Genomic DNA, 22,949 nt, shown 5'->3' with positions numbered 1-22,949 from the left:
CTGCATAGTTGCACTATTATTACTAAGTCATAACTAATTTTATTTATTTAAAAAATTATTTTAGAGTATAAACACGCAGTCTAATTTCTTTTAACATTTGAAATGGATTTTTAGTCTTAAAATGCATTTGGGTGTTTATATATGTCAAAACGTTTATAAGTAGAGGAAAAAGCTTATCAACACCAATAAGTAGTGCTGCTCATAAAAGAGATAGAGTTTTGACATCATGTTTTATATTGGGTCGGGGATCAGCATGTGACGGCTGTAAATGACGAGAGTTATTGGAATTTTTTTGGGCCCAAAATTAGGAGTCATATTTTAAGTAAAGCTTTTTTCCACATATAATATGGAAGAGATATTCTCATTTTATCACATCAAAAATGACATGATGTACAATCTCATTTGATTAAGATTAATTAATATTTTTATTAATTTTAAATAACTTTAGTGACACAAAAGATTGGTGTTTTAGTTACTCTGAAATTGTTGTTTTCTTATGTACTCCTATTATATTATTTTATAATCAAATCAACATTTAATTAACCTGCAATATTGGCGTGGCACCTGGTTTCAGAAATCCAAGTTTCCAACCAATTCCCGAGGCGCACATGGTTTCCTCTCTTTCTCCCTGTTTACGGCTTTCGTCGATGTTTCCTATGTTTCTTACTACGGGAGGAACTTTCTTATTTTTAATTTTTAATTCTCAAATAAGGAAAGAAAAGAATACAATCATCACTCCAATCAAAAGCTGTTTGATCAAATATAATCACGCCAATGCAACTGTATAAAAAATTTTACCTACGTACACACCGATAAATTTCTACGTACGTACTTAATATGCTAGATGTGGTGAAAGGAGGGTGCAGATTCTTATTATCGCGATGGGGGATCCTAACTAGAATGGCGGGGGAAAACAGCGAAGTAAGTCTGGAAAGAAGCGAGAAGAAGAGCCACAGAAGCAGCAATCAAGGCAATGATGGACCAAGGGTTGCTGAAATATTTAGCCTTAGCCAGAGCGAACCAGGTCTTTTGTCTCTGCCGGTAATGCTGTTCGATTTCTTCTCTGAGAGACGCATATATTGCGGCGTTGGGCACCACGTCGGTGCTTATGTTGTTAAACAGGTCGGCCACTTTCTCGTCACTGCCGAGGGCGTTGTGCAGAACATTGGCCTTCCTCAGCTCCTTCACATCGTCCGGGTGGTCGATCAGTGAGTCCAGAAATTCTACGTACGAGCTTATCTCGTAGTTGTTCTCGAAATCTGGGCACACCTCGTACGCCATCAAGTTCAGGTATATTGAAGCAGTTGTGTCGTCCACCACAATCTCTGGAAGTCTCAGTTCTCCACTTATCCAACCAGAGGAGAAAGTGATATGGGTGGGGCAATCTGACTCGCTCCTTTTCACTTGAATCCCAGCTGCTCTCAGCTCTTTCAAATTCCTGTACGTTATCGTGCCACTTTTCGCGATCAGTTTCTTTTGATCATGACGAAAGCCAGTCACCACAGTCGTCCGCAGCAGATCAAGAAGATGAGCAGGGACGGTGTCAATTACTACAGATTGTTGACAAGAATCACCTTCGGCTTGATTCTGACCAGGTTTTACTTGTGAAAAATGATGACAACGAAGGAAGTTGCCCATCTGTTTGAGGAGCTCAGACTGCTTAGTGCCGGGGACCTCATCACTTAAAAGCTGGAGCACTCGGAAGGGAAGTTGGTTCTCTAACAAAAGCGCATCTTGGCGAACAAGAGCGAGCTGGTCAACCTTGGCATTGAGGGGTTCCGGGTTCAAGATGTCTGGATGCTTTAAGATTTCAAGCAGAGCGCAACCATCCAAAAACAACACCTGCACCAGTTCTTCGTTGCTAAGGTGATCGATCGCATCTTTATTGTACAGATTCTTGAGTTCCTCGATGTTTTCTGCGATCTTTCGATGCAGAAGTTGGGCCCTTTGTGGGTCTCCTCCGATATACATGGATGCCCACATAAGTTTGTACTTCTCTCCTAACTCCAGATGGGTTGCGCCGTGGTGAATGGGACCCAGTGACATCATCCTAGGAGAGTAGTACTCGGCAAAATCTTTTCTATTCCTCAGATGATGTGCCACCCGTTGTATCTTGGGGTATTCACGTCGTGACATGTTGGGTGGGTTTTGTAGCTGCGCAAGCAGATCTTGATTCATGGCATACTGCGATCGATTTGAGAATGTGGATGCCCTCATGGGAAGGTCTTCGTGTGATATATGTCTATGAACACTACATATATAGGCATCAACTCTAAATAATTTAATCAGTTCATGATGCAAACTACCGTTAATGCTTGCATTTAAATAATATGTGGATGGAAAAGGACGAAGTAGCTTTGCAGATATCTCAAGTTTGGCACAAATTCCCGATTGAGTGTTGATGCTGCCGTCATCTTTTCGATCCGCCGTCATCTTTTTGTGTTTACTGGACCCATGATAAACATTCTCTAATATTTTTTTTCATATAATTGTTCAGAAGTATCCAATAACGTTACGTTGGTCATGGATTATTCTGTCCACTGAATTTGTGCTTAATTAATTAGTTACACATAAAGCAGGCAGAATGTTTGTTGGTCTTGGTCAGCTCGCATCTTACTTTTTCATGGCAGAAGCAATAGATATATGCGGAAGTATTTTAAAAAAAGAAAAAAAGAAAAAAGGTAAGAGTACAATGCGATGCATATAATGAACATTACATTTTATACTATATATGGGCATCAAGCTAAGTCTCTGAATTTAATCTGTTTAAGGAGAACACTACTGTTTACGCGTAGATATTATTAAAATAATCTCAGGATAAAAAGAACGAAGTAGCCAGTACAGCTTTGCAGATACCTCAAGTTTGGCGCACGTAGTTGCTGTAATATTGTATTGATGGACCCCTATATGTCAAACATTCTTTAATGTTAATTTAAAAACTACATATAATAATGCTGAAAGGACCAATGCTTAATTGCTTTCCCTGCTAACTAAGACAAGCGAAGTAAGTGAAAGGACGAATGATGTATCACAGTATCAGTTTCTGCGGTATATTATAATTTATTGAGGCAAAACGAGGTTCTTTTATGATAAACCAAAACGAGGTTCTTTACCCTTTTTTTCCGCTGTTGTCTCGTTGTTGCAGAACGAATGAACACTGATTATTAGGGCATCCAGCAGCAGCCACGATTGCATAACTGTATATATAGCTCTCGAGCCCCCCTTTGGCATGGCGGAATAATTTTTGATCAAATAGATCTATCCAGTATCCAGAAACACATGTTCCAGCAGTTTTCATTATAGTAAAAAAAATCTTTAAAATTATTAAATCCATTTAAAAATTAAATAAGTTTCTTATTTCACTACAAAAAAAACAGCTGATTAGCGACGTAATTTCTGAAGGAAACAAATTCCGTCGCTAATTTCTGACGGAATTGCGACGGAAATTCCGTCGCTAATTTTTTCGATAGATTAGCGACGGAATTTTTCCGTCACTAATATTAGCAACGGATTTGCGACAGAATTTATGTCCGTCACTAAATTTTGTCGCTAATCCGTCGGAAAATCCGTCAGTAAATATTTAGCGACGGAATTTTTTCCGTCGGAAATTTCCGTCGCTAAATTGTTTGTCATAGAAGTTTTTGTCACTAATTCCGTCACTAATTCTATTCTGTCGCAATTCCGTCGCAAATCCGTCACTAATTTTAAATTTCGTTATTTTAAATTATAATCTTACAAAATTTATATTATAACAATTAAGAATATAATGATTTAAAAACATTTTTAATTATAAAATAAATTGATATACTTATGGAGTTGGTGGTAATGAAGATATCGTCATCATTCATGTCATCATTATGTATATACTTATGGAATTTCCCGTCGCTAATTCCGTCACTAAATTCCGTCGCTAAAAGCATGTTTTTTTGTAGTGTTTCGCTAATATTAAATACATCCTTAAAAAAGTTTGATACTTCTGTGATTATAAATAAACTAAATTAAAATACTAAAAGATATATTATTTCCTACTTTCTTGTTAATTATTTTTATTTCTAAATAAAATTTCTAAAAAAATATCTTATTTTATCTTTTCTTCCATTTTTTTTAATAAAATGAGCAAAATAGATATCAAAAGTATTTTTAAAACATCTAATAAATTTAAACCGATCAATCCTATATAAGTGCAGCCGCTTACGTTCTTATTTAGGTTAAAGTATATATTTAGTTCTTCAACTTTATATAGGGTTTTAATTTGATCCCTTAACTTTAAAAAATATAATTTTAGACTTTTGATCCTAAACATGTTAACAAAAAACCATGATATTGAATCTTTAATGTTAATAAAATATTTTTAAACGCTAACATATTGAGTCTAATTTTTTAAAAAATCATGATTATATTAAAAAATCATCATTTAAGCCTAACGATTTCAAGATTAAGAGACCAAAAGTATACATTTAAAGTTAAGGGATCCAATCAAAATTTTAAATAAAATTAAAGGATTAAATGTATACTTTAGCATTCTTATTTATTACAAACTGATCAGAATGCATCTTAAGTAATCTTCAATATAAAATATATAAGTTGTATAAATAGCTGCATTATTTATCACAGAAGTGGTTAGAAACATGCATCTTAAATAGTCTATTTACACGCACTCCACTCCTAGTTAACTCTCGTCTCAACTTCCATCTTCGTCCTCCTTCCAATCCCCCATCTTTCCAATCCCCCCCCCCCATGCTGCTTCTGATGTCGTTCCTTCGATCCACTCATCAACTAGTTACATGGCACGTCATGCGGGGCCAAAAAAAAAAAAAAAGGAAGCTTAAAACAGTATGAGAGCCAAACACTGATAATTAATTAATGCCTCACGTTAGCTTTTACCTTCCCCAGTGGCTCTCTCATCACATCAACCTGCTATCATAATCAATCTTCTGCCTGCTGAATCATGAGCATGTGGTTAATTAGTCCCCAGAACTTTGGAAAGTCAGAGCGAGCTGATCGACAGCTTTCAAAAGTTGGTCATGCACTCTAGTTCGGTGAGTTTGTGGTTGCTACACCTGAAGGCATGTTCCTTATATTGGTCTTTTATTTTTATTCGGCGAGGGACAAGTAATCTACTCTGTTGAAAGTAGGGATCCTAATCTCCTTCGGAATATAGTCGGCAAAGAATAAATTCCATTCAGTAGGTTAAAAATATTATACTTCCTTATATTACGTAGTATATCGTTCATTATAAACTTCAAATAATTAATTCATAAATAATGAATAATTAGTTAAAAACATTAAATAGGTTAAAAATATAATTTTTTTTTAAATATATCCTCATAATAAATGAGAAAAAAGATAAAAGAGAATGTGTTAGAAAATGTGATAAGAAATAAATAATTAAGAACAATATTAAAAAAAGACTTTAAATATAAGACAAACCTAAATTAAAATTTATAAAATAGATTATGTCTTTTTTTAAATTTTAATCTTATAAATAAGATACTCCTCCAATCCTAAATATAAGACTCATTTTAAATTACACTGTAAAATGAGTTTTATATTTAAGAATAAATAGGTAGAAACGAATCATCATTCAACGTCCATTGGAGGGGCACTGGTCTGAATACCCACTTTCTGACCAGTTGCCGAGGCGCACATGGTTTCCTTCTTTATTTCCCTCTTTTCGGCTTTCATCGATGTTTCCTATTTGCCTTACTTCTGGGGGAATTTTCTTAATTTTAATTTTTAAGGTAACTCAATTATTTATTCTCAAATAAGCAAAGAAATATAAAATAAAATAAAATTAAGACCCATCAAAGTAAAAAATTGGCCAATTTCTTTTCTCAGTTGACAAAATCCAAATCAACATTATATTGGTCATCAAATCCCAGCAAGTTATATACTTGTAGAAATTAATCTCCTCCGTATATAACTTGCAGGGAGTTAATGACCAAGATAATGTTGATGACCAATATATTAAAAGAAAAAATTCCACTCAACCAAACCATATTAAAAGCTATTTTATGAAGCGGTAGAAAAAAAGTCAATTTAAAGCATAAACCTATTTACTCCTCACGCCCGTCCAAACATCTCTAACCTTCAGATCTAATTTCTTCCTAACTTACGTTTCACATTGTGCAATGCGTGTTCACCCCTCCAAATGCTATACCAAATACGCGCTAACTCGGTAGTCTGCCGCAACAGAGTAAATATGCAAACGAGACAATGCGAGTGCCCCCAATGAAAAGAATACAATCACTCCGATTACATGAAAAGAATACAATCACTCCAATTAAAAGCTGTTTGATCAAATATAAAAACGCCAATGCAAGTATAAAAAGGTTGAGCACACACAATAAATTTTATGTACCTACTTAATATACTAGCTAGAAGTGGTGAACGGGGGGAGTAGGTCCTTTTTATTGCCATGGGGGGGGGGGTCTAACTAGAACGGCGGGGGAAAACAGTGAAATAGGTTTGGAAAGAAACGAGAAGAAGACCCACACAAGCAGCAATCAAGGCAATGAAGGACCAAGGGTTGCTGAAATATTTAGTCTTCGCTAGAGCGAACCAGGTCTTGTGTTTCTGCCGGTAATGCTTTTCTATGTCACGTCTAAGAGACTCATATATTGCGGCGTTAGGCACCACGTCAGTGCTTATGTTGTTAAACAGTTCGGCCACTTCCTCGTCACTGCCGAGGGCGTTGTGCAGAACCTGGGCCTTCCTCAGCACCTTCACATCGTCCGGGTGGTCGATCAGTGAGTCCAGAAATTCTACGTACGAGCTTATCTCGTAGTTGTTCTCGAAATCTGGGCACGCCTCGTACGCCATCAAGTTCAGGAATGTTGAAGCAGTTGTGCCGTCCACCACTAACCCTGGCACTCTGAGTTCTCCGCACAAACAGCGGGGGGAGAAAGTGATGTGGAAGGGGCACTCTGACTCGCTCCTTTTCACTTCAATCCCTGCTGCAGTCAGCTCTTTCAAATTCCTGTATGTTGTCGTGCCACTTTGCACTGTTGTCGTGCCACTTTGCACCACCCGTTTCTCTTGAGCAGGAGGGAGTCCAGCCACCACATTCCGTAGTAGATCAAGAAGATGAGCCGGAGCAGGGACGGTGACGTCAATTACGCATTGATGATGAGAATCGCCCTCGGCTCGATTCTGACCACGTTTTCCCCGTGACAAATGATGATAGCGAAGGAATTCGTGCATGTCTTTGAGGAGTTCAGGGTCGGGGACGTCACTTAAAAGCTGGAGCACTCGGAAGGGAAGTTGGTTCTCTAACAACAGCGCATCTCGGTGAACAAGAACAAGCTGGTCAACCTTGGCATTGAGTCGTTCCGGGTCTGCAGGATGCTTTAAGATTTGAAGGAGAGCACAACCATCCAAAAACAACATCCGCACCAGTTGTTGGTCGTTAAAGGGACCGATCGCATCTTCGGTGTATAGATTCTGCAGTTCCTCGATGTTCTCTGCGATCTTTCCATGAAGATATCGGGCCCTTTCTCGATCTTCTTGGACATACATGGACGCCCACATGAGCTTGTACCTCTCTCCTAACTCCAGATGGGATTCCCCGTGGTGAATGGGACCCAGTGACAGCATCCTAGGACAGCAGTGCTTGGTGAAATCTTTTCGATTTCTCAGAGGATATGCCACCTTTTGTACCTTGGGACGCGCACTTCGCGATACTCGGCATGGGCGTGCTAGCTGCTCAAACAGATCTTCATCCATGGCACTGAGATCTGAGAATGTGGGTCTCTCGGCAACTCTCATTTCCAAAGCGAAGGTCCTTACTTTTTGTATGACACACACACACACACATATGAAAACTAGCTACATGGGCATCAAGTCTCAGAATTTAATCAGTTTATGGCGGAAACAACTGTCTACGCTTACATTAAAATAATCTCTGGATAAAAAGGAGGAATTAGCTTTGCGGATATTTCAAGTTTGGCATATATATAGTTGCTATATTGTATTAAGGGACCCATGTCAAACATTCTTCAATGTTTGTTTACAAACTGATGCTGAAGCTAGCATCTGTGCGCTCTGATTTACAGATCGATCAGCTTGGACAAAATATAGAATACAGATTTAACGAAGGATGTGAACGAGATTATGTATCGGCATATATAGAAATGCATGCTTAATGATCCTTTGATTTACCAGCTGATAAGGATAAGAAAATATGATGGAGGAATGATTCATCAGTTTCCGCGGCATATTATAATTTAATTACTGAAGCAAAACGAGTTTTTTCTTTTGTTGCTTTTATTATTATTATTATTACTACTACAAAATTTTGTAAAATAAGTAGGGGCGCTCATAGGAAGGGACTGAAATTGGGCCAATTAAGTTTGAGTTTTTTTTTTTTTTAAATGTTGCAGTAACGTTTTCTTTTTTGATTTGGTCTTCAGTTATCCATTCTCCAGGTAAATCTATTTAATTAGAAAGTACAATTTAGCTGGAAAATTTCATTCAAAAAGACATTTATTCTTTCTCTTTTTACCTGAAACAAGACATGTATTCAAGCCAGCACACACGAAATAAGGGGGAATTAGAAACGATATTAGGAAAGTGAAGAAAGTTCCGTCTTCATTCCAGCATATATATTAACTCGCATTTTCCTTATTATTGACAGCTTCCAAACTCGGCGCCCAAAATTAAATAATCAATTATTCATCACTGAGTCCTATTTATTGGGAGAATGATCAACATAATGCTCAAATTAATTCACGACTTGATGTCAAGCCACTTGAAGTGGCCCAATCTAATTGCAGAAGTATTTCCATTAATTAATAGCTTACTTGAAAGAAGTAAATTAAAAACTGTAATCCCTGTTGGTGACCAGTATTTCTCCTACATTACTTCTTCATTTTATACTTCAAGACAATCACTTCGGAATCTAACCATGCGTTCAGATTATATGAGTAAAGTTATTGAAACATTTTTACCATTTGCACAAGTAGGAGAGGAAGAGATGTACCGAATGGTAAAAACGGCGTTGACAGGACAAAATAAGCGCTGCCAGATACAAGCACGAAAATATGAATGGTACTCCCTCATCCTATATACTTCATTAAGAAATAATCAATTCCAGTATTTTTTTTTCAGAATACAAATCTTAAAACTCATTAATGATATTTAAAAACTAGATAAGCTTTCTAGTTCAATCATATTAATTAAATACGTTCAGCAAAAAAAAAATTAATTAAATACGTTTTTAAATAAATGTCTTGCTTTCCTATTGGGGTAAAAGGAAAAAATTATAATAAATAATTAATATAGTACCCAATAAAAAGGGCTATAAGACCGCTGCTTTAAGTTCCTTATAATTGAATGGGATTGGAAGGAGCATAATAAAATGGATCCTAAGAAAAGTGGGTTTAAATAAGTTGATGTGTTAAAAATTAATAAAATGAAAGGAGTTAATATTTTTTATATGGTAGGTGTCGTTTCGTTCCTAAATTAAAAATAATAAACGAATATAACTACTCTCATTAAGCATTTCGGTTCCTCAGATGATGTGCCACCCTTTATATCTAGGGGTATTCACTTCGTGATATTTGGCATGGCCTCTGTAATTGCGCAAGCCGATCTTCATCCATCGTATTTGGGAATGTGGATACCCCAAGGGAAGGTCTTTGTATCACACACACACACACACTCTTCTCTGTACGGGCATCAAGTCCCAGAATTTAATTATCTGTTTATAGTGGAAGCTACTGTAATTAGGCGCTTGCATTTAAATAATCTGTGGATAAAAAGGATGAAATAGCTTTGCAGATATTTCAAGTTTAGTATAATTCCCGATTGAGTAGTGTTGAAGGAACTAATTAGTTGAATCAGACATGCTCTACGCCGTCATCTTTTGTGTTTAATGGACCCGCGTTAAACATTCTTTAATGTTTTCACATATGATTGTTTAAAAGTTTCAAATAATGCTACATGGGTCATGGATTATATCCAGTGAATGTGTGCTTATACTAGTCACGCATAAAGAAGGCAGCGTGTCTGTTGGTCTTGCTCGCATCTTACTTTTTGATGGCGGAAGCAATATATATATATATATATATATATATATATATATATGCGCACAAGTAGTTATAATGACACTACATTATGGGCAGCAAGCTATATAAGTCTCGGAATTTAATCAGTTTATGGAGAAAACTACTGTTTACTCCTACATTAAAATAATCTGTGGATAAAAAGGTTGAAGTAGCCATCTTTGTGGATATTTCAAGTTTGGCATATATTAATGGACCCATGTCAAACATTAATGTTTAATGTTAATTTAAAAACCATATATAATGTTGAAGCTAGCATCTGCCCTCTGTGATGTACAGATCAGCTTAGACAGAATATAGATTTAACGTAAAGGACGAACCCGCCTGATCTGATGTGAATGGAATTAACCATATATCGGCATACATAAATGCTTAATTCCTTTCCCTGCTAACTCAGATAAGTAAGTGAAATTAAAGGACCAAGATGCATCAGTTTCCACAGTATATTATACTACCTTCTTTGGTCTTTACCAGTTGGCTAATTTAAAAAAATCAAGAAAGTTACCAAATTATTTTAAACTATTTATATTTATCGTTTTTCTCAAAACTAATTTTCCTATAAATTGATACATAATCTAATAACTCATATAATTATTTTGAAAAAAATCATACAGTATATGTCATAACTAAGTAATTTACTAATTTTCTTAATCTCTCCAAGTTAATCAATTATCTTATATTAAGAATCGGAGGTAGTAATTTACTAAGGCAAAATGAAGTTCTTTTGTTGATTATGATGATGATGATGATGATGATGATAATGCAAAACGAATGAAACACTGATAGGCCTACTGCTAGTGCTCAGCATTCATCAGCGTCCAGCGGCAGCCACGATTGATATGATATGACTCCAACTCTGAGAGCCACCGCTTGGTATGGTGAATGTGAAAGAACTTCTGATAAAATGTAACTTGTTATGAAATGAGAAAGTTACAGAGTAGAAAAGAGAATAGCAAGATGAGAATTGGAAAAGAACACACTCGACCAATTTACTTAAAAAAAAAAAAAATACACCTAACCTAACCAAGAAAACATGGATGACACTCCCTCCTCATCCATTTAGAAGCAACTTCCGTTATTTTTTATCAGAAGCAAACAAAATTCAAACTAATTAACCCTGTTTAAAAATTAGACAAGTTTTAAAAATGTTTCTTACTCTTCCTAAGTCGATCTTAAATAGAGATAAAGGGACAAATTGTAATACATAATTAATATCGTACCTCGTGAAAAAGACCACAAAACACCCTATTTTAAGTGCATTACAATTAAATAGGATCAGAGGGAATAAATTAGAACGGGCTTTGAAAATAAGCTTAGCGGTAAACAAATGTGGAAAAAAATAATTATCTTTTGATTCTTTAATCTCATTGTGATTTTTATGATTCTCCCAAAAAAAAAAAAACAACACTATCTCATTTAAGCTTTTTTAATGTAATTGTGCCTTTTTTTTTTCTGCTTAATTTGAGTCAACGTTTCCATCCTTCTGGAGATTTTTCAATTTTAAATTACCTAAAAAGTTTCCTTATCTCTGCGTCTCCTTTCTCGATTGAACACTACTGAGAGGATCCAAATCGACATTGGTCATGAATATGAATATAATCACTCTGACGTGCTCATTAAAAAGGATACAATCACTCCAGTAATCAAAAGCTGTGTTTAATTGATTAAATACAATCACACACCAATAATAAAATTTTCACGCTCTATATAATTAAAGTGCAAAAAGATGGAGTATACATCCTTATTGCCATGTGAGATGTCTAAGAATTCTGAGAGGGGAAAGCGGCAAACCAAGTTTGGATAAAAGTGAGAAGAAGGGCCACAGAAGCAGCAAAGAAGGCAATAATGGACCAAGGGTTGCTGAAGTAGGTATTAAAGGCCAGAGCGAACCACGTCTTGTATTTCTGCCGGTAATGCTTTTCGATTTCTTTTCTCAGAGACGCATATATTTCGGCGTTAGGGACCACGTCAGTGCTTATGGTGTTAAACAGTTCGGCCACTTCCTCGTCACTGCCGAGGGCGTTGTGCAGAGCTCCGGCCTTCCTCAGCTCCTTCACGTCGTCCGGGTGGTCGATCAGTGAGTCCAGGAATTCTACGTACGAGCTTATCTCGTAGTTGTTCTCGAAATCTGGGCACGCCTCGTACGCCATCAAGTTCAGGAATGTCGGAGCGCTTGTGTCGTCCACTATTATGTCTGGAAGTTTCAGTTCTCCGCTGAAACAGTGAGAAGAGAAAGTGATATCGATGCGGCACTTTGACTTGCTTCTTTTCACTTCAATCCCTGCCCCTTTCAGCTCTTTCAAATTCCTGTGTGTTATCTGGCCGTTTTGGATCGTTGTCCGTTTAGGGGGGCAACTAAATTCACGCAACACTTTGATCCGCAGTTCATCAAGAAGATGAGCTGGATTGGGCGAAGTAGGATCGACATCAATTTCACGCTTAGCTTGATCATCACCTCCTTCGGCACCATTCTTGTGGGGCTTTTGTTCTGGTGAAAAATGATGACAAAGAAGGAAGCAGTCCATGTCTTCGATTAGCTGCTTGTCAGGTTGATCACTTAGTAAGAGCTGGAGGACTCGGAAGGGAAGTTGGTTCTCCAGCAAAAGCGCATCTTGGCGAACAAGAGCCAGCTGGTCAATCTTGACTTGGAGCGGTTCTGATCTCAATATGTCTGGATGCTTTAGGATCTGAAGGAGAGCGCATCCGTCCACAAACAACATCCACGCCAGTTCATCGTCGTTAAAGTGTCGAAGTGCATCATCAGTGTATAGATCCTTCAGATCCTTAATATTTACGACAATCTGTCGATGCAAACGTTGGGCCTTATTTCGGTTGGCTTCGACGTGCATTGATGCCCACATGAGTTTGTACTGCTCTCCTAACTGCAGATGGGGCTTGCCATGGTGAATGGGACCAAGGGACACCATCTTAGGAGAGTAGTACTTTGCAAAAGCCTCTCGACTTCTCAGATGATGTGCCACTTTTTGTATCTTGGGCCATGTACTTCGCGATATTTGGCATGGGTGCTCCAGAAGGGCATACCGATCTTGCGCCATGGTGAGAGACTGAGACAATTGAGATAGTGTGACTGTCTCACTGTATATAGGGAAGGCAATTGTATGAGATGTGAACACTAGAGTTCCTTGAGTCTTTGTATTTATAGTGGGAAGATCTCTTTACGCTTATGTTTAAATAACATCTGGATCAAATAATATATATTGGATGAAATGGCTGGCTTTGCAGATTATTCATGTTTGGCATATAGCCTATGATTGAAGGATGAAGATATCAGATATAATATGCAGTAAGATCTATTGTGGTGGACCCATATGCAAAAGATTATTTAATGTTCTCGTATATTATAGTTTAAAAAACTACAAAATTAAAGCTATCCAGTGTATGCTCCGAATTATAGAGCTTTGGGTGCCATGCAGAATATATAAAACGAAGGAACCACTGATAATTGGATCTAGATAAATGGGATGCTTGACTTGACCTGAGTCTTCATTCCCTATTTACCTGCCAATCAAGTTAAGTATATGATGCAAAGAATAAAGACGCATCACTTTTATTTGAGCTATGTCACCGTATGCTCTGAAATCTAAATGCAGAGCCGAGGCCAATGTTTGCTTGATTTGTGCGGAAGGACTTGATTCATTATTTTATTAAAGTTAAGGAATATCGATCCATGTCTTTATGCTTTATCCTCCTCTTTTTTTTTTTTTGGTGAATATGCTTTATCCTCCTTTAGTAAAGCACGAAATAAGGATGGGATTTGCTTCCCTCCGCTGCCCTCCGTTACCCAGAAAACGACCTCGCATCCGGTGTAATATAATGCTCCATTCCCTTCTCTCATTCTTCTTTTCTCTTGCCATCCGCTACTCTCTTTCATTTGCATAAGCAGTGCACAGTCAAACATACAAGTAGGCAAATAACCATAAATTAAGCATCACTTTTTCCGAGCAATCTGTAATAAAAAAAATGTAAGTAGTTAACAATAGTTATATACTTCTGGCCAAAAAAAAAAAAATAGTTATATACTATATATTACTCTCCTTCTCATTTTTAACATAAGAATCAAATAACTAATTTATAGATATTAAAAAAATTAATTAAGTTTATTATTTATTAAAAATGTATATTGATTTTTTAAAAATATTATTTTTAAACATCATTTACATTGAACCACCCCTTGATAGAAACTCTTTTACTATAATAAGAATAGTTTGAGAAATAAAGTTATAATTGAAAGATAAATTGGACTAATTCTTATATTAAGACTAAAAGAAACCTTCTAATTAGTTTATATATTTACAATCAAACATAGAATTATCATCAAAGAGTATTTCAACGCACATGATGTTTAAATATGATATCTTAACCACACATTTTTTATAAATAATTAAGTTAATTAATTTTTTAGATAGTGTCTATATTAATCCAAAATATATGTGTTACTTCACTTTATCTTTCAAATTTATAACTTCTTTTTCTCAAACTATTTTTATTGAATGCATATAGTAAAAAAGTTTCTATCAAAGGACAGTTCAATGTAAATGGTGTTTAAAAATAATATTTGGAAAAAATCAACACATATTTTTAATAAATACTCACTTAACTTTTTTAATATATATAAACTAAGTATCCGGTTCCTATATTAAAAACAAGAAGAGTAATATATAGTACCTAGCTATTGTTAAATATTTATATTTTCATCATTAAACTTTTAATTAAAAGATGGTAAATACAAATCTTATTGAAACCGTACAAGAATTTATTCATAATCATATTATGATATAATTATTTTATATTACGGATTGTTTGGGAGGAGCGATGCTTAATTTGTCGTTATTTGCCAACTTGTATGTTTCCCTGTGGGCCGCTTATGCAAATATGAAAGGGGGGGGGGAGGAGCAGAGAGAGAGCAGCGGATGGAACGCCTTGGAGGTGGCATTGCTTCATCAAGATTTTGCCCATTGCGAAAAATTCCACACTGCTACCTCTCGTAGGAGTCTAGGCCATGTCTCAGTTCCAGTGTGGCAGATCATCCTCTCGGATTAGGATGTGACGTCATTTTCAAAGTAAAGAAGGGCAACGGACGGAGCAGGCAGTTGAGAGGAGCCAAGCCCGTAATTAAGTCAGTAAACAAGTTGCAAAAACTCACTCTAGGTAAATGATAAAGTGTTCTACGTTGTTTAATAGTTAACGCTGCCAGCAAATGAAGTCTCTGTATAAATTATAATAATGCAAAGTAAGTTGCAAGGAATAAAGTTGACATAGAGAAAAGGATCGTCCAATTTCCTGATTTCAAGTTTGGAAATGAAACTAGGCATACATATAAAACCCACGAAGCATCAATTCTAGCATTCACGAGGTACGATCCAGTGATTTGTTAGATTCAAGATAGATATTACTCCTTTGATTTTTATACTATAAAATGAATCTTATAAGTAGGACTGAAAGGAATATACAAATATCAATCAATACAAATATTATATAAAGATGCATGTTCCGGTTAAAATTTTTTTTTTTTAAAAAAAAAGCACTCCTCATTGCCTTCACGATTGACTCTTCATTGACAACCTTTAAGATTGGCTTTGCTCGAGCATCCACCATCAGATCTGTTGCTGCCTCTGTTATTTTATGATTGTTGAAAACTGGGGTTTGACAATTGGGTTTAACTAACTAAAGTATTATTGACCTTAACCTATTGTACTTGCATGTTAACACTGCATGTTTCTTGCATTTTCTGACTTTTGTGCATGCAGGTGTCACTATGCTGACTGATGAACATTCATACTTTAAATTTGAAACCAGGAAACAAAAGCAGGAAAAGGACACTGGCAATTGAGAAGAAAAGGAACCACAAAGTCAGAGCAAGTCCATTACGAGGATGCCACAAGAAGAGAACTGCTCCGACCACTTGGAAGCTGAGCTCAGCATGCATCAGTGCTGAGCTGCAGTGCATGGCTGTTCGTCCTTTACTTAAGATACAACCTGGGATCTACATACTGTGGCGTAGTCTGTCACCAGCAAGAGCAATAGACAGGTGATGAATTTGGGGTTTGGTATGATTTGCTTTGCTACACTCAGTGAATTAAACTTTGTAAACCTAGTTATAAGTTAACGTGCACAACAGTAGCACTATGCTAATCTTATCTCTCGACTCCGTGGAAAACCGGCAGGATTTCGTTATGTAATTCATATTTCTTATTCTTACTCGCAGTCACGTGAACTCTTCCTACTGCGCTAGCTGTGAAGCTTAAAACAAAAAATTATGAATTGAATACGGTTTAGCATCAACTTTTCTTTGAACTTTGAAGAAACGACTTTCCAATCATGACCTGTAGAGCAATCTAACAAAGTTCTTGCACGTAACAGTATTAAGATTTTGGAAAGTAATTTTTCTCTTATGGTAATCAAAATCAAACAAAATTCGCCTGCAAAATAAAATTTAACGAGACATTCGAAAGAAAAATGTTTACAGTCTCGCATTAGCTACCTTCGTTTTCTTTTTTAATTGGATCCGAACTCACAACTGGAAGATTTTTTCTGTACTGCTGAGACGTCAATCTCCTTTCCAATGGTGTTTTTCTCTTGCTCACAACAAATCTGTTCACCCCTTTGCGCATAGGCATTATCGAAGGGAAGTCTTCATCAGGAATCTGACTTAGCTCGGATATATCCTTGATCTGCGCAACGCGACGGAACCACCTCTCTGCCTTTGCCTCCTCTGACATGTCGAGAGGATCCGGTTCCTTTACCGCTGACCCCTCCAAACTTTTTCCTGTCCATTGAGCCCTAACATTTTGATTCTCAGACGTGGGGGATGAACTCCCACTCAAATTTGGCATATGATCTTTATTCTCGTCCCTGAAGTACTTATCCTCAGAATCCTTGTCATTGTTACTTGAGCCCCGTCCTGAAGGCTTTGGACTCCAGCTCCTCACGCTTAAATCTTGATTTCCACCGTCTAAGGCATAATCTCTACTCTGCAACCCAGGGCCAGCTGAAGATACTCCACCATTGGTTATATCTTTGGCAGAGTCTCCCCCTACAATACTATGTCCAGCATCACCAGCCATCTCTGGAAGCTTCTCCGCCACCTCTGACGTTGATGATTCAATGTTGGATTTACCAGTTGAACTTGTTCCATCTGACTCCTGTTTGTCTTTTTTGGCAAAGTAGTCTGGCGGGAAGGGGACAAACGGAACATAGTTGGTATTACTAGCTTGCTCCATTGCTAATTGTCTCTTGTATGCCGGGGAAGTCACAGAGCGATCTTTTTTCTTGCTAACAACAAATCGATTTTCTCCTTTCCGCATTGGCATTATCTCTGGAAAATCGTCATCAGATATAGCGCTTGTCAAATCTGAAACATTATGCAGCTCAGAAACCTTTCTAAACCACCTCTCAGATTTCTCAGCCTGCTCTTTCTCTTTGTTTTCACCATCAATTTGTTTTGAAGGACTAGAAAGCTGTAAACTCTCCCCCAAGTTACCAGATCCAGCATCAGTAACTGGAACCACCATTCTGCTCTCTGCTGTCTTTAAGTCCTCCGACTTTTGAGCAAAAGTATCAGTGGACAATGGAACATTGCTAGAGTTGCCGCTTTTCAAATTTCTGTACTGAGGAGAACTGGAAATTGAAGGTGGGCCATCTGTATTTGTATCATGTCCAGAAGAACGACCAAGAATCTCATCCAGCCTCTGGCTAACAGATGTGTCAGGTGATTTGATTGCTTTGCCAGTATGAAAATCATCAGCCTCACGAGCGCCATCGTTACTAATGTTTCTATTATATTGAGTATTATTATCCAACCTCCTCTCTAAAGGTGTTTTCCTCGTGCTCACAACAAATCTATTTACTCCTTTCCTTAGCGGCATTATTTCAGGAAAATCTTCATCTGACATCATAGTGTTAATATCAGCAGTACTGTCCAGTTGAGAAACCTTGCTAAACCAGCGTTGGGCTTTCTCTTCATTAGCACCTAACCTACTATCAATGTCTGAAGTGTTAGTCCTACTCTCATTTCCATACTCCACTCCTGATGAGGTATTGATCGCACCTAACTGTATTTGTCCAGGCCGCTTGCAATCACACCTCATGCAATTCACATTCCTCCCATGATTATAGAAATCACACCTTCAAGACACCCAAAAAAAAAAAAAAAATTCTCCATTAGTTAGCATACAGAGTTACGATGCATAAAACCATGGGACAGGAGAAAAATTTCAACCGTAAACTACTCACTGAGGGCACTCCCACTCTCCTCCAGCTAGTTGCCTCTTTGGCCTTGCCTCCTCACACTCAAGACATTTGATATTTCTCGCAAAATTCATGAAGTTACACCTGCAACATATTAGAGAAAGAGTCCACCAACATCAGTATGTTAATATTTTATAATACTTGCTGAAAGCAAGATGTCGGGCTACCTGTGTGTCGCACACAATCAATAAAGACATGGTTGATAGGGAATCAAAAAATGAAAAGTTTACCTCGGGCAAATCCAATCACCCCTTTTCATTTCAATCTTTTTTGCAGGCGCCATTGTCTGTCCAGATCTAACAGGCATTTGATTTTGCAGTGCACCATATGAGTTCGATCCAGGTGCATTACAAATCAGCTTGAAAAGTTCCGCAAAAAGATTGCGGACTGATGATTCAACAAGATCTCTACTATGGAGATTGTCCCTTTGTGACGATACCCAAGGGTTACTCGCATAACTCAGCAAAAATTTCATCAAATCAACCGTATGAGCTTGATCAGAATCCAGGATCTATAAAAACACATGAAGCACAATTAGGTTAAACAAATTTGTCATGATCCAAATGAAAGTCATGAGAGAATATGTGCACCATACTCATGAAAATACATTCTTGCAGACTAGTAAACTTTTCATCTTTCCACTGAAAAGAGAATTTCCAATCATACGGTTTTCCCAATGTGTTTCTTATCATCCAAATATAATTGTGATGAATTGAGGAAACAAATCCCGCTTACAGGTGGCAGGTCTGCTTCCACATATATGGTTAAATCAATATTTTTGTTAAGGGCTTACCATGTTTCTTGTCTGCACAAACTATAATTTATCAGGGAATTATGGGGAGAAGAAATTGAGAAGGTTTGGTGAAGCACGGCACAGGGTAGAAGAAAACGGAGGCTGATAAAAGTATAAATTCGCAAAATACGCAGTTAATTTATTTTGTTGCTGCAAATAGAAGGAATAAACGACCAGGCCAGGCAGGTTGGGGGTGAGAGACAATATTGACTTTCGCGACGACTGGACAATTCTAAGATGGATGCCGAGATGATAGAGGATTAAGTTATACAGTAAAACCTCCCATGACTGGTGTGTAGCTTGGCCAGGAACACAAACTTCCATCCGAAAATAAAAGGGAAACTCGGCACTTACACTGATTGTACTATTGGATATAAAAGATCTCATCTTTCTCACAGAATCCTCAGCGTCTTGGAACAGAAATGGCGCGCCATGTTCGATGACCGCCTCTATGTCTCTCCTCGAAAGTAGCCTATAACGATTATACACAAGGACAAAAGGGTCAAGAGAAGAGACTGATCAGCAATTTAATATTATACAGGAAAATTATTGGGGCAAAGCTTAATTCTCGTGGAATTTCAATAAGCACAATAGGGGCAATGGATTGGAAACCAACCGCAAAATGTTCTTTCGGTCCCGAGCAAAGGCCAAGCAAGCACTGGCTTCACGCAGAAAGGAGGTTTGCAATTGCCCTGCCGCCGCAAATTCACCCTCACACGGCGGGCTATCAAAATATCCAGAAGCAGAGATATGGTCGATGAATTTGGACCACTCGGGCCAGGGGTGAGAATGGTGGTGGCCTGGGGAATAGTCTTCGAAGTAGCCATTCCGAACAGAGGAGGCAGCCTGATTGTGAAGCTGGTCAGAAGCTTTGAGAGGAGAAGACGGCAGTGGCAGAGTGTGGGAAGGAGAGCAAGTAAGGTGATGGAAAGAGGAGAGTATGATCTTGCGGTGAGGAGAGAGGCGGAGAAGGGAGGAGCTGCGGCGGTGGAGGAGAGGGAAGGGAGTGGTAAGAAGCACTAGGAACCTCGTGGCACCGCCCATTTCTCAGGTGCTCAGGACGCCCATCGCATGCGAAAGAAACCCTCCTGCAGCCCCGGCCGTGAAATGAAACGAGAGGATAAAGCACAAACCCTGTAAGCTGACTAAAAAATATAAAAAAAATATTATGTTTATGGATTTAATTTTCTAAGGGAGAATCACAAATAAAGACCCTCGAATTAGCAAAATCACTCTATGGTCACCTGAATATGCCAAATTACCATGAGGGACCCGGTCTCAATTTGTAATTATGAAATCATGGCCAAATTACCAAAATACCCCTCTTTAATTTTTTTTTTAAAAGAAAGCCACTGCCTCACCGGAATCCGGCCACCGGCGCCGGAGCTCCAGCGGCCTTCCTTTGTTTTTTTTTAAATAGTGGGGGAAGTGAGGTTGGGAGGATTTGATCCCTCAACCTAATGCTTCCCAAAATAAGGAATGACCATTGAGCCAACAAATTTTTGTTAACATTATGATGCAAAAAAAATATAAGTTAACTTATTTACTCTTATTCCAGGTGATAACAACAATACATTTGAAAATAACAAGTTTTGATTGTAAAATAACACGTCTGGAATAAAAATTTAACAATATGTTTTTTTTATAACAATAAATTTTGTTGCAGGCAATAACAACAATACATTTAAAAATAACAAGTTCTGATTATAAAATAACAAGTTTGGGATTAAAATTTAACAACACGTTTTTTTTATAACAACACACTTTGTTTCAAGTGATAACAACAATATATTTAAAAATAACAAGTTCTGATTATAAGATAATAAGTCTGGGATTAAAATTTAACAACACGTTTTTTTATAACAATTAATTATTTTATACTTTTAAAAAATAAATTATTTATAACTTATAAAAAATATTTTTAATATATTTATTTCTCTAAAAAATAATTTTTAATCTGTATATCTATACAACTCATTATAAATCAAACTACTTCTTATAAATTATAAAGTATTTATAATAAGGCATTTTTAATCTATTAATCATAGTATAAATTTTATATTATTTCATTCTTTAAATATTAAAAATAGTTTTTATATTTAAAGAATAAAATAGTATTTTTAATTATAAATTAGAGATAAATTTCATTTATAAATTTAAGCAGTCAAAAAGTATTTTTAATCCACAATAAATTGTACTATTTATAATTTATAATAAGTAGTTTGATTTATAATAAGTTGTATAGATATATAGATTAAAAAAATTTAAAAAAAAATTTAAAAAGTGTGTTTCCATTTTCCCTAAATTTTATTTATAAATTTGAACAATAAAAAAGTATTTTTAATCTATAAAAAATTATACTTCAAGTTCTGATTATAAATTGGAGATAAAAATTATTTTTTTAGCAAATTAAATAGATTACAAGTACTTTTTATAAGTTATAAATAATTTATTTTCCAAAAGTATAAAATAATTAATTGTTATAAGAAAAAGGTGCTGTTGAATTTTAATTCCAGACTTGTTATTTTATAATCAGAACTTGTTATTTCCAAATGTATTGTTGTTATCACTTGAAACAAAATGTGTTGTTATAAAAAAACATGTTGTTAAATTTTAATCCCAGACTTATTATCTTATAATCAGAACTTGTTATTTTTAAATGTATTGTTGTTATCACTTGAAACAAAGTGTGTTGTTATAAAAAAAAACGTGTTGATAAATTTTAATCCCAAACTTGTTATTTTATAATCAGAACTTGTTATTTTTAAATGTATTGTTGTTATTACCTGCAACAAAATTTATTGTTATAAAAAAAACATATTGTTAAATTTTTATTCCAAACGTGTTATTTTACAATCAGAACTTGTTATTTCCAAATGTATTGTTATTATCACTTGGAACAAGAGTAAATGAGTTAACTTATATTTTTTTTGCATCATGATGTTAACAAAAATTTGTTGGCTCAATGGTCATTCCTTATTTTGGGAAGCATTAGGTTGGGGGATCAAATCCCCCCAACCTCACTTTCCCCACTATTTAAAAAAAAAACAGTTGCAAAAAAAAAAACAAAGGAAGGCCGCCGGAAGCGGCCGCCGGAGCTCCGGCATCGGTGGCCGGATTCCGGTGAGGCAATGGCTTTCTTTTTTTAAAAAAAATTAAAGAGGGGTATTTTGGTAATTTGACCATGATTTCATAATTACAATTTGAGACCGGGTCCCTCATAATAATTTGGCATATTCAGGTGACCATAAAGTAATTTTACTAATTCGAGGGTCTTTATTTGTGATTTCCCCATTTTCTAACCCAAACCGAATGCTTTTCAGAAGAAAAACAATTAAAGCACTAATGAGTTCAACGGGTAAAGATGTCGATGAAGCATTATTTTGGGCCGCCCTATTGGGCCACGGAAACTTGTTCACAATAGCTTTAAGGGGGCTCTCAGAAAGTGGGCTCCGTTTTAGAAACGGCGCTGCCTCATAATTTTCGAATACTAACCGGATCAATACGTCACTCGGAAATCGAGAGGATTACACAGGGCAATAAATACAAAATAAGCAATTTTTTTTTGGGGGGGGGGGAGAAAGGGTTACCCAGCATGCATGATTTTTTACCAGCTTCCAACAAATCATTTGTAACCTTCAGAGTCGTCTTTCAGTTTGGACGTGAGTGGAATGCATACGGTACGTAGGGCTCAATTTGGACATGAAGCTCACGCGGTCATTGCTTTCCCACTTTTTTACCGTGCCACATGTCACTAGCCATTTATGCTCGCGGGACCCGCCTCTTGGGTTCCCACCGTCATTTACTTTTCAATAGAAATTTTG

General features: G+C 36.6%; 4 protein-coding genes across 4 annotated transcripts; all 4 read right to left on the bottom strand.

The window, feature by feature from the left end:
* Positions 1-891: 891 nt before the first annotated feature.
* Positions 892-2,433, bottom strand: LOC114719971 (UPF0481 protein At3g47200-like). Its single transcript, XM_028905554.1, has one exon. It carries the CDS (start codon positions 2,431-2,433, stop codon positions 892-894), a length of 1,542 nt encoding a protein of 513 aa, XP_028761387.1.
* A 3,968-nt stretch (positions 2,434-6,401) lies between these two features.
* LOC114719970 (UPF0481 protein At3g47200-like) lies at positions 6,402-7,767 on the bottom strand. Its single transcript, XM_028905553.1, has one exon. The coding sequence runs from the start codon at positions 7,765-7,767 to the stop codon at positions 6,433-6,435; it is 1,335 nt and encodes a 444-aa protein (XP_028761386.1). The 3' UTR covers positions 6,402-6,432.
* A 4,057-nt stretch (positions 7,768-11,824) lies between these two features.
* On the bottom strand, positions 11,825-13,120 carry LOC114719969 (UPF0481 protein At3g47200-like). The gene has a single exon (XM_028905552.1). It carries the CDS (start codon positions 13,118-13,120, stop codon positions 11,825-11,827), a length of 1,296 nt encoding a protein of 431 aa, XP_028761385.1.
* Positions 13,121-16,341: 3,221 nt separating this feature from the next.
* On the bottom strand, positions 16,342-20,254 carry LOC114719932 (zinc finger protein VAR3, chloroplastic-like). Its single transcript, XM_028905503.1, has 5 exons — positions 19,742-20,254; positions 19,480-19,597; positions 18,563-18,843; positions 18,318-18,416; positions 16,342-18,209 (listed from the first exon to the last, which is right to left on the bottom strand). The coding sequence occupies exons 1-5, from the start codon at positions 20,167-20,169 to the stop codon at positions 16,559-16,561; spliced, it is 2,577 nt and encodes an 858-aa protein (XP_028761336.1). The 5' UTR covers positions 20,170-20,254; the 3' UTR covers positions 16,342-16,558.
* Between the last annotated feature and the right edge of the window lie 2,695 nt (positions 20,255-22,949).

This window comes from Neltuma alba, unplaced genomic scaffold (genome assembly GCF_004799145.2).
Source record: "Neltuma alba isolate B1F8T4 unplaced genomic scaffold, ASM479914v2 tig00011960_pilon, whole genome shotgun sequence".
Lineage (NCBI taxonomy): Eukaryota > Viridiplantae > Streptophyta > Magnoliopsida > Fabales > Fabaceae > Neltuma > Neltuma alba.
Note: the sequence above shows the minus strand (reverse complement) of the source record. Positions and strands in the feature narration are given on the sequence as shown.

Bases quoted from the DNA above. Each gene is read 5' to 3' on its own strand.
- LOC114719969 (XM_028905552.1), bottom strand. From the start codon at position 13,120: ATGGCGCAAGATCGGTATGCCCTTCTGGAGCACCCATGCCAAATATCG.
- LOC114719932 (XM_028905503.1), bottom strand. From the start codon at position 20,169: ATGGGCGGTGCCACGAGGTTCCTAGTGCTTCTTACCACTCCCTTCCCT. The intron at 18,844-19,479 runs GTAAGTGCCGAG...GTGTTTTTATAG, and splicing joins TATCCAATAGTACAATCAGT to ATCCTGGATTCTGATCAAGC. The intron at 18,417-18,562 runs GTAAACTTTTCA...AATATGTTGCAG, and splicing joins GGTGATTGGATTTGCCCGAG to GTGTAACTTCATGAATTTTG.
- LOC114719970 (XM_028905553.1), bottom strand. From the start codon at position 7,767: ATGAGAGTTGCCGAGAGACCCACATTCTCAGATCTCAGTGCCATGGAT.
- LOC114719971 (XM_028905554.1), bottom strand. From the start codon at position 2,433: ATGACGGCGGATCGAAAAGATGACGGCAGCATCAACACTCAATCGGGA.